At 40.3% G+C, this 12,194-nt stretch overlaps 1 protein-coding gene across 2 annotated transcripts; it reads left to right on the top strand.

Moving 5' to 3' along the window:
• The first annotated feature begins 358 nt into the window (after positions 1 to 358).
• On the top strand, positions 359 to 11,137 carry LOC127610777 (putative monooxygenase p33MONOX). 2 transcript variants are annotated; one of them, XM_052081218.1, is made up of 9 exons: positions 359 to 556; positions 1,534 to 1,645; positions 2,073 to 2,260; positions 2,700 to 2,805; positions 4,101 to 4,228; positions 7,183 to 7,334; positions 7,464 to 7,633; positions 8,612 to 8,934; positions 10,556 to 11,137. In XM_052081218.1, exons 2-8 carry the CDS (start codon positions 1,618 to 1,620, stop codon positions 8,815 to 8,817), a joined length of 978 nt encoding a protein of 325 aa, XP_051937178.1. In that variant the 5' UTR covers positions 359 to 556; positions 1,534 to 1,617; the 3' UTR covers positions 8,818 to 8,934; positions 10,556 to 11,137. The 2 variants fall into 2 exon arrangements, with proteins under 2 accessions (XP_051937178.1, XP_051937186.1); XM_052081226.1 differs by lacking the exon at positions 359 to 556 and having other exon boundaries at positions 1,422 to 1,645.
• Positions 11,138 to 12,194: the final 1,057 nt, after the last annotated feature.

Below are 12,194 nucleotides of genomic sequence, written 5' to 3'. Positions count from 1 at the left end.
CGCAAAAAACTATCCAACTTTAGCTGCTTCCTCTGTAATATCAACGCAATTAACTTTCGCAACACTTGTTCGCAACACTTGTTTTAACTTTACACGATTTGCGTTTTTTAAAACTTTTATTTGATTTGATTTGTTGGATTGAATTCATTTATCAAAACAAAGAGCAAGTAGCGATGTCAAATGCACCAGTAATTCAAGTAAAAAAAATGAAAACTCGGTCAGTTAGAGATGATTTTTGTCATTATAATACGTTACTATCACCACTAGTTTAAAAATCCGTCAAACTATTTAGTTGTTTGTTTCGATCGTCGTTTACAGCTCATCCGTTCATTCCTGGAGTGTCTGGCTACTGGCTAGGCTAAAGGTTTGTCACTTCCTAGTGTTGCGTTCAATGACACTGCGTCGCGGTGTCAACTGTGACCTCGTCTGGTATGACCAAAAGTCATAGACAAGCAAACAACACGACTGCGCTGTTTGTTCTCTCGCTCGGTCAAATGTGACATGAAGGGCGAGATAATATTTCAAGCGGTGAGGGACGACTGGCAGGTTGAGGTGAGTGATTGCATTATAGTGTGCACGCTACGCCGTTGAATGGAAATCTAAGTAGCGTTGCATGCATGTAGACAAACCTAACGGTCCGGTAAAGACGAAGCTCACACCAAGTATTCCGAGTGAATATTTGTGTACTTAGGATATCACATTTAAGATTAAGGCTTGAGCGATTAGTTGTTCTCTTTGTACTTGCTCTGTTTGCTGACATACAATACAATACAATACAATACATGCTGATTTATATAGCGCTTGCCACATGTACGCTCACCGGTCTAGCTGTCGGCATCTAAAGCAGCACCTCGGCTCATGATCAGAAAAAGACATTTAAAACTACCGGTATATGCAGTATGCAGCACTGTATATGCTGGGGAGATGTGGCATTATGATTCTTTTACATTATCGTGTACAGAATTTGTTACGTAATGTATTTGTAGAAACGTATTTAAATTCTTAGTTTATTTTGTCATGTGTGCATATATTTCAGAAACCCCTGAAAATAGTCATTTTTATACACAATATTGAGTTGTTAGTACTGTATATAGGAGGGGAATCTTACATCGACATGTCAACGATGTCTTACGTAACTTACCCTTTGAGCTATTGAGAAGATAAGTAGTTTGTTAAAATGACATCTTCACACAAAGAAAAACATTTATGGATTTACTTATTAATACAGTATTTATCTTCTCTGTGAGTTGGTTCTGAGTTACGATTTGCCTTTTGTGCAATCTAGTAGTAGGCTTAACTATGAGGTAGACGCGAGTACAGTTTATCAAAGATGCGAATGATATAAATTGTCACTCGCCCCCTCTAACCCCACCCCCCACTGGTTCTATTTGAGGCTGTTCAGAAACCGGACACCATACACAGTGTGCCATCAGTGAAGCATGTTTGCTGTGTTTCTTCAATGACCTGTAAAACCAATGAAAGCTGTTTTATTGTTAATCTAAACTTGTATGTGTGAAGTGACATCTAGCCAAGGTTTATACGAGTGGGCACAAATTTGGAGGAGAAGCAAATTGGAACCAGCAGAGAACCCGGCAGCGAACCCCTCTGACCGAATGAATGGCCTCAAGACAGGGAGACATGCCAGGTGAGGAATGAATGAATTGATAAATCAGTGTAATAATGAATCACGTACAAAATGTTGGGTAATTTGCATTAACTGAAATGAGGTGAAGCAGCATGTTGAACTATAGTGGTTAACACACATGCCAGGTTCAGGGTTGAAATCTAGGCTACACCCTGTGTAGAGTTTTCAAGGTCTCTCATACTTTTATTTTTTTTTGGGGGGGGGGGGCGAAGTACTCTGGCTTCCTCCCACATATTAACACCATTTATGTCGGGTTAATTGAAGCCTTAAAATTTTCCCTATCTGGTTGTTTGACTCTATGTGCCCTGCGATTGGCTGGTAACCACTCCAATTATTTGCTCTCCATAGATGAGATGGTTCGACCATGTCAAGAATTATTATGGAATATAAACCTAAGTTTATTGTAATATTCACATCACTGCATCAGCTCTAGAATCTGGATCGTCATCCGGACTCTTCGGTGCACTGTCGTTTCCGGTTGGACTGACCCGACATAATATGTGCTACGACGAGCAAATGGATGTCCCGATGCATTCCCCACCTGCGGACTTTGCAGTTAACAGTTTATGGACAGACCCCGTCATCCCAAATCACAAGTTCAGGAAGATCACAGAGGTGCTTTATAATTCTGTTTTGCACTTCCTGACCCAAGCAAATGTATGCTCTGCCTATATTACATGGTGTCTTGAGATACGAGATTTCAGTGATACGAGCTTTTGTTCGGCTGATTGTTTAAGGAATTAATCGTGTTGCACAAGCTGTTCAATTAATCACATTCCATTCTATTATATTATTACTATACATTTTTATACAGTACAATATTTTAGGGTTCTACATTGTTTGTTTCCTTAGGGTCTTTTTTGGAATGGCTGTAATGTATTATCAGCATTAGCGTTTATTTTAACGGGGAAATGATTTGAGTTATGAGCATGGTTATTGAACAAATGAAACTTGTATCGCAAGGCACCACTGTTCTTTGAAACCACTGTGAGCTTGTTTAACAGGTTTTGTGTACGTGCGGTCACATTTAATTTGCTTATGTAACTACAACTAGGAACGTGAGAAGAGTGGAAAGATGACTGAGGGATTGGAGCCAGCCAAGTCTCCAGTCCCCGTTGTGAAAGCCAAAGCCAGCTCTTTCATGAGCTCTCTCACCAGAAGTAAGTGACAGACCTTTTCTTACTCTTCAACCTCTATTGTACATTTCTTTTTTTTTTTTTTTGCTTACAAACAAAGTAGTGTCCATTTATTCGAAGTGTGAACATTCCACAAATACACGGTGTCCTGTTTACGCAATAACATATTGAGGTTGCAAACATCGTCCGGCCTTGTAAATAATACATTGTCATGCGACACAAGATGCTCGCTCAGTTACCACTTTACTTACTGTTTTTCATTTCATTTCATTTTATATATATGGCCTGGATGTGCTTTTCATACACATATTAATTATTACATTTCAAGGTTATGGACGGCGCACAACTAGTTTGCACAAGCAGCATAAGACGACTTTGTCACGTGGCACAATCAGACACATTCAGTTACCACTGTCTTTTTTTCTTGTTTTATATTCATGGCCTAAAAGTGATTTCCCTGCACAAAAAAAACTTTTAATTATGACTTAACGACTGTATTATTTACCATAGATCAGTGAGACTACAGCGTGTTACAATGTAAGTAAAAAGTCGGCAATACGTCACAACCATAAGAGTGGAACTCCATCGTGATGACCGCCTGTCAATATAATTTTCAATGGTGTTGAATGTCACAATTTTACGACGCATAAAATAATCACTGCAGAACCGTATGTAAACGTATTTCGGTATGAATTTTGCCTTGTATCTGGAATACAGTACAATTAAATCATTGTTTTGTCCATGTCTAAGTGAGATGTCATTCTTTAAACTGCCTCTAATGTTACAGTGGTCTTACATTTATATTAAATGTACTTCTTTTATGTATAATACCTCTAATTTTTGATGAACAGCCTAATATACAACTGTATTTCAACAGTGCTCATGGTGGGGGGTACTTGGAGAATGATGTCTTTTTTTAGGGGTAGCACATGATGGTGATCTATGGAATTCTATCCAAGTGCTGCATTAAAAAATCAGTACTGCTTTATACTGAGGTGTTTATAAACTGAGATGAATAGTAAACTGTGGCTCAACATATAATGCAGTGCAGTCCTACATAGACTGCAAACTAAACAGCTGTTAATAATAGACACAGTGCTAACGCGATACCGCTTTTAAGTTTTCAAACCAACATAAGCTTTATGATTTTTGCAAATGCAGACTTACAAAGCTCTTTTATTGAGTATGATTAATATTATGTACAGTGTGTATCATAACGCTCTGGACATCCGTGTACTTACCTCCAACTTGTCATTGTAAGAAAAAGCACACACTGGCAATGTAGCTGTCTATCATACAATATGTCCCCCTCCTCACAGAGCAGACCCAAGAGAACCTCCAAAGTTTTGAGCACCAGGCAGGGCTGACCGACACTGGGTACACCCCCCATAAGGGCCTGTCTGCTGAGGAGACTCGCTTTCGCCGTCTGATTGACGGCACACAACCCGTAAGTAAGAACGAAATACAACAAGGAACGAAATAGTATGGTCATTAATGATAGTGTTAAATTAGAATGACATTGAAATACACTCCTAATAATAGTCATTAATAGAGTATTTCTGCTCGTCGACTTTATTTGCTCTTCTTTCTTCTTTCTACCCACATTCTTGTTGCTGTAGGCTGTAAATTTCCCCAGTGTGGGACAAATAAAGGATATCTTAATCTTAATCTTAGTAGTGCTTCACTGGCCTCACTTTTCCTCAGTGATGGTGTGATGAGAGTGTCAATGTTTGCCTTTCTCTATATGTGAAGTCAGCTGGGGTTGGCACCAGCTAGTGGTCTCTGTAGCCCCACCGCTTGACAGCGTAAGATTGTATGCACAGTCACAGGCACAACATTAGGCACACCAACAAAGTCTGATGAACTCCTCGATAAGGCAAACATAACATTGCTCAGTTTGATGCAAAGACAGATTGATGAAATGAAATGCATTTGTTTGTTTTGAGATAGAAATGCCCTTCATCATATTGTGTTTGTATAGTGTAATGTGTTCCAGTATATTAGAAGCAAAATTACACACAGATCCAAGTGAAATTGTGCTGCTTTAAACCATAGCAAACTTGGAACAAGAAATTGTTAAATATTGTTATTGAAATCTTATTCAGACTTTAATTAGAGCAGTCACAAAATTGCTGCCTGTCGAGGTCACTTTTCTGTCTCATACTCCAGTTCTGCCCTGATTTGGGAAATCTTGTGGCCGCCACACCAATAAGTAGTACAGTTCACGCTATCTGTGGCAAGTTTCTCTAAATGAGATCTGTTCTTGGCAATAAAGCCAGTAAATTCATGATAACTTGTTGAATTCTTGACCAATTTTGAAAAAGAGGGATCTGCTAAATGCCAACAACTCAGCGACAATGAACTTGCCCCTATTTTTAATATTCTTTTGTTTTTCTTGCGATCATCTTGTTGCACACTGTGGAAATCATAGAAACAAAATTAAAAGCTTTGAAAACAAATGTTCAAAGTTTTTTTTTAGCTCATTCAAAACATTTTTCAATGAAGCTCAAAATTTAAATATGGGATCATTTTCTATTTTGGGGTCATATTTTTATATGCGAATATATAAGAGCAGAGTGTTTCCCAGAGTAGTGTCTCACCAGTCATGAACCTCACCGCACGTCACTGAGTTAATGTTTACATTAGTGGTGGTAGAAGCAGGTCTGTGTGTTTTGTCTCGAACCAGGGTTCTTCACCTTTATGACTTTAGGCTCCAACTTTTTCTGGATAAAATGTCCAAGGGCCCATTCTGAAATTATGATTTGTATTGCTTTATTATTGACCTATTATGTGTGTATTCACTAACTAAATCAAATCAACGTATGTATGGGAAGCATTTTATTGATAGCAATACAGACTTGCACTGCTGTCATTTTTGCTCGTCCCTTTTTTGGAAAAATAATAGCTGGGGTTGGGAAAAAAAGCTAAATTTAGCAAAAATGCCCTTTAAGTTGGCAACGCTGCAGAGTCGTTCGTAGCTCTTGCTTGTTCCAACACTTGTACTAGTTTTCCACAGGTGTGAAAATAAAACGAAAGCACAATTTTCAAAATAAAATCACTAGATATTTTTCATTTCTTTGACCTCAGGGTCATTGTGAGGGTCAGTCAAAGACTGTGGGTCGGCAGAGTTTGGCATTGACTGCTCTAAACAATAATCAATTATCGAAATAGTTTTTGATTAATTTGATGATCAATTAGTTGTCCATTTAATGTGAGACATTTGGTCAAATACTCATGACCGTCTGTCAGAATGGGTTAAAGAGAAAGTATGGTGTCTTTTGGGAAACCCTGTAAAGTACAGTATATGTTAAACCAAGGAAATTAAAACGCCCTATGATGACTAACATCACTATTTATGTTATTGCTATGAATGCTATAGAATGAGAATATACGTGTCGATTATTTGACTGTGAAAGAGTGCGATTACCGCAAGCAAAAAAAAGGCAATCCTGAAAAAAACCACATTATGTAACACTTGTACCAGCCACGTTGCCATGCAACCCTTTCCGTGTGGTACTACAGTATCTCTTTATGAGCTCACGACGCAGCACCGACTAGAGACCTATTGCGTACGTTTGTGTCGTTGCTCTTTTGAACCATGGACAAAATGAAGACGGCAAACGTCAGGGAACGTCAGAGAAACATAATTATAAAAAGGTAGGTCCCAAACCGCTTTTTAAAATCCAGCCTGGGGAGGGCTTCGGACCCCGGAAGCAGGCCGCGCCGTAGTCCTTGGTGCTAGCTAGCGTTAGCATGGAGACTACACGGCATCTAAATCACGTATTTGTCCGAATGAGTCCTTCCTTATTTTGTCATTCGGAATTCCGCCTGGGGAATATTGTCGTAAAGTAAGTCAGGCAGTTTTAACATTGTTGCTATATACAACTGAAATGTATTACGGCACGCTTGTTTTGTACCAATAGCTTGTTGCTATGCGGCAAACATGGCTTACTTGAAGAACGTTGATAAAAGCTTTGGATTCACATTATTAAACCATCGTTTTATGTAGACATAATTTTGTTGTTATGGTCAAAATGACAACGCTTTTGCTCACATTTAGATTATGAGGTTCGTTATCTATGCGGCCGTAATGAAATACGTGAGTTGCATCTGGTTCGTAGTGCCAATCTACAAAATTTTAACTTTCCATTCCGTTGTCACTTAAATGTTCAGAATGTGAAGTCGCGTAGTTACTGGTATGTCTGAAGTAGCCGAATGTAGTGAAGTAATGGTGTTACACAATTAGGATCCACCAGGGTAAACCAAGTTAAACTTTGCATATCGGTACGTCAGATTATTGTGACGTCTGCTTGATTTTTTTGAGTTTTTTTTTTTAAATCAAAATGAAATGTTTATTGCATGTTTTCTTGATTATTTAAGTGGTTTTTCTGTTTGTTACAGAAGCTGAAAATGTCAATCGGGGACTTCAAAGACGACAGGCTTACAACATCAGCACAATCCACTCCAAGTGGGACCCCCTGCGTCACCCCCTCGGTCACTCCGTCCGTCACCCCCTGCGTCAGTCCCCTCGCATCACCTGCTGTCGCCCGCAGGTAGGGTGCACGTTGTTCACATTATGTTCCGTTGATAGACCATGTGCTTCGTGTCTAAAATTGGCGGTCTGCTTTAGTTTGATCACAGTCCCGTATTCCCAACTCACTTTATCTTTGGCGGGCTTGTAGGAGCTGGTTCCAGCGGAATCCTGTTCCCTTTCTCAGCTTAGAACCCAACAGTCCTGACCACACAACAGACATGGGAGGAAACCAGGGAGGAGAAGACAGGTGGAGCTTCTTTGGGACTCGCTCAGTGGTACAGAAGTCCCCCACTCACCCAGGCTCTGAACCCAACTCAGGTGAGGGACTTGTGTGTGTGTGTGTGTGTGTTGGGCTCCATGATACAAACACTGCTACATTGAAGATACTCTACACCAGTGTTTCCCAAAACCTTGACTGAAAACGTTGATTTTAGGATTTTTTTTTCTGACAAATACTTTATGATTTTGTTTCACAATCGTCTTCAAACATGCTTTAGTGCAATATTCACTTTGTACCATCACATTTATAAACATGACAATAAGTTACATACCATCAAAACATTAAACGCTAGTACTTGAATAATGCAAGGACACTAAAGAGTCGGTGAAGCAGTCATCTTTCAAGGTTTTTAAAAAAAAAAAACGGTTTAATAAAGCCAGAAGTACTACTTGCTGTCATACATAACACTACTCACAAAAAGTTTGGCATATTTGGCTTTCGGGTGAAATTTATGGAAAATTTAAGACGTTCATACAACAGCGATATCATATCATGAAAGTAGGATATTTAGTCGAAGGATGCACTGGTGATTTCCTCATTTCAAAACTTAATTGAAATAAAAGTTAACAATGAAAAGACACAAGAAAAAAATGTCGACGTCTCAACAGCACCTCATGTGCCCTTGAGCATTACAGCTTGACAACAACGTGATGATTTCTGTTGCAACCTGCTGATGACACTCTTAAGCTCAGTGCCCACTAACGTCTGAGAATGTCTTGTTTGAAGCATTAAAATGGCAACGTCCTGTTGATCCATTGTTGGGTATTGTCTTGGTCCCATGATGTCAAAATGTGAACAACATGATGAGTATGAATGTATATTGTTTTAGGAATAAAACCAGTGTCATTTTTTGATTCAACACTTACTATGCTATTGTATATTAAAGTTGGTCGTAATGATGGTACTTGGAGAGCTAACTCTTCAAGTGGTGCCAGGCTTTAAAAGTTTGAGAACTCGCACACTGGATTTCCATTTGTGTCACCCAAGCTCTGGTTTACATCTGCCCTTCCTTGCAGGCTTTTCACTTCAGTCCTACTTTGGCCTGCAGAAGTCTTCGACCATTGCAGGCACCGGGGGCCAGGACAGCCTCACCGTGGGGGACACTGCCAGCCTCATGCCACCCAAGATTGACATTTCTGGCATTGACCCCAAGCAGGTGCCCCCACGGCCACACAAACTTAAACCGCGGGACATGAATGTCTTAACACCTTCTAGCTTCTGACCAGACGCACAATTACGTCTCTGTCCCCCTCAGTCATGTGCTTCCCTGCCTTCCTTCGTCCCCTTGGCAGACCACCCACCCCTCTGTCATATCAGTTCACCGCCATAGTATTAGATACAGTGCCCTCCATAAGTATTGGCACCCCTGGTTGAGATGTGTTTTTTAGCTTCCAATTATTTTATTTTTTTTCTAAATAATATGGGACCTTAATGGAAAAAAAGAGAAAAATCCAACCTTCAATACAAGTGCATTTATTCAGTGGGGAAAAAATCCCACATAAAGAAATAATTATTTGACATCAAATCACCTGTTCCACAATTATTGGCACCCTTAACAATTCCCAGGAAATAAATATAATTGAAGCATTTCTGTCATTTCTACAGTAGTTTACAAAGTTTACCAGAGTATGTAGGAACATTTAATTAGTAATTCATCACTTCCTGTCTCCCTGGGGTATAAATATGACGTGACACCGAGGCCATTTCTCTTATCCACTCTTAAACATGGGAAAGACAAAGGAACACAGCATACAAGTGAGGCAGATGTGCGTCGACCTTCACAGGTCAGGCAGAGGCTACAAGAAGATTGCCACTCAACTGCAGCTGCCCATATCCACTGTGAGAGGAATAATTAAGAAGTTCAAAACAACTGGAACAGTGGTAAACAAGCCTGGACGAGGAGCCAAGTTTATTTTGCCACCACGCACAGTGAGGAGGATGGTAAGAGAAATCAAAAGATCTCCAAAGCTCACTGTTACAGAATTACAACAAATGGTAGCATCCTGGGGTCACAAAGTCTCCAAATCAACCATCAGGCGCTGTCTACACGCCAACAAGCTGTTTGGGAGGCATGCACGGAGAAAACCTTTCCTCACTCACAATCATAAACGCAAGCGTCTGGAGTTCGCCAAGCGGTATTGGGGCTTCAACTGGGACCGTGTGCTTTGGTCAGATGAGACCAAGATTGAGCTTTTTGGCAACAAACACTCTAAGTGGGTCTGGCGTACCACGAAAGATGCGCATGCTGAAAAGCACCTCATACCCACTGTGAAGTATGGGGGTGGGTCAGTGATGCTGTGGGGCTGTTTCGCTTCCAAAGGCCCTGGGAACCTTGTTAGGGTGCATGGCATCATGAATGCTTTGAAATACCAGGACATTTTAAATCAAAATCTGTTGCCCTCTGCCCGAAAGCTGAAGCTGGGTCGTCACTGGGTCTTTCAGCAAGACAATGACCCTAAACATATGGCCAAATCTACACAGAAATGGTTCACCAGACACAAAATCAAGCTCCTCCCATGGCCATCTCAGTCCCCTGACCTCAACCCCATTGAGAACCTGTGGGGTGAGCTGAAGAGGAGAGTACAGAGGAGAGGACCCAGGTCTCTGGATGATTTAGAGAGATTCTGCAAAGAGGAATGGCTGAAGATCCCTCTTTCTGTCTTTTCCCATCTTGTGAAACATTATAGGAGAAGATTAGGTGCTGTTTTGTTGGCAAAAGGGGGTTGTACAAAATATTAACACCAGGGGTGCTAATAATTGTGACACACATTATTTGATGTCAAATAATTATTTCTTTATGTGGGATTTTTTCCCCACTGAATAAATGCACTTGTATTGAAGGTTGGATTTTTCTCTTTTTTTCCATTAAGGTCCCATATTATTTAGAAAAAAAATAAAATAATTGGAAGCTAAAAAACACATCTCAACCAGGGGTGCCAATACTTATGGAGGGCACTGTATGACCGCACTGTTACTACTTCCATGGGACTGCAGTCTTGCACTGTACTCCAATTCTTCCAAGTAATCGGATCAAATTATGTGGAACAAAATGTTCAATATCCCGCACAAGCATATTACCATCGATGTACAATGACTTATTTTAGTAGGATGATGCGTTGGCGTGCATAAACATGGCATGAGATTGAAGTGGTCAACCTTCTCTCTTTTTCAGAGCACAACCTCATAGTAAATTTGTTCTGTTGTATTTTGTTAAGACATCAAAGATTTGTCCTCCCGCTTCGTGTTGGGTGTAAAAACTGACAGAAGCAAAAACATGTACATTCAGGACTACGACTTCATGTTAATGCAATTCCCATAGTTCATATTCTAAGTATGTTGTGTGTGGAACCTTTTGTATAGACTCACAATAGAACTCATGTTAAGATACAAAGCATTGCAGTGGTTGTTTTACATTCAATTTTGTATTTTTTGTCAAATCTACTGGTCCTTAAAGTTGTATTGAAAATTGGTAATGAGTACTAAATAATTGCACAAGGGAGATTTACCTCCTACTTGCACGTGTAAATAAATCTACATATGAACTTGGCCTTCATGTTATTTGGTATCTAGTAAGGGTGTGGAAAATAATCGATATTAATCGATACATCGATGCGCACGTGCGCGATCCGAGTGCATCGGCTCATTCACTGGGTACGACGCGATTGACGGGTGAAATCGCGATTCATCACGATGCATTGATGGGTATCGGTAAAATCCGATTCAAGCGCCGTTTTATTCATTTTAAACGTCACATATCTGCCCTTTCCTAGGCGCAATGAATGCACCATCATTGCTTTGCGTTTTGTGTTGAATACGGACGGTAGCCGTGCGTCACATACAGTCCAGTACACAACGAGCGAAACATTATGGAAGTTAGCGCACGCAGCAGCAAGGAAACTACTATATTTAATGCAGCCGCAACATTCAAATCTTATGTTTGGAAATACTACGGCTTCGAAAAGAAAGACGGAAAGCTTGATAAAACCTCCGTAATTTGCAAGGAATGTCGCACTAAGAAGCCATACAACGGCAGCACCACAAATATGCAGACCCACTTAAACCGATGGCACCAGATCACCGACAAGTTTCCCTCCCGCTTCCCCGCCCAGTTCCTCGTCGGACACCGGAGAAACTCTTGGTAAACCAGGTCAGGATCAGAAAAAAATTGCCTCTTATTTTGGGAGTCCCCTTGCAACTCACTGTGACCGCGCAATGGCTATAACTAAGGCCACTGCTTATTTCATATGCAAAGACCTCCAGCCTTAGCGTGGTGGACAACGAGGGTTTCAGACAGCTCGTGCACGTTTTGGAACCCAGGTATAAAATACCAGACAGGTCTGTGTTCACTTACAAACATATTCCCGATGTGTACAACAAAGTGAGAAGTGAGATTACTGTGTCGCTGAACAGTGCGCAAAGAGTTGCACTTACAGTGGATGGGTGGACATCTTGCGCTAGAGATTCATATACATATATATTATTATTATATTTCATATAAGACACTCAGTGAGAAAAGTCTGTTTGTGTTTACACTATAGCAAAAGCTGTGAGTCTCAGGTGCCAAATTGTTTACATTTTCTTTGCACAAAACCCAATTGT

This window comes from Hippocampus zosterae, chromosome 1 (assembly GCF_025434085.1).
Source record: "Hippocampus zosterae strain Florida chromosome 1, ASM2543408v3, whole genome shotgun sequence".
In the NCBI taxonomy this organism is placed as follows: domain Eukaryota; kingdom Metazoa; phylum Chordata; class Actinopteri; order Syngnathiformes; family Syngnathidae; genus Hippocampus; species Hippocampus zosterae.
The sequence above is the reverse complement of the archived record's forward strand: the minus strand, read 5'-3'. Positions and strand labels throughout refer to the sequence as shown.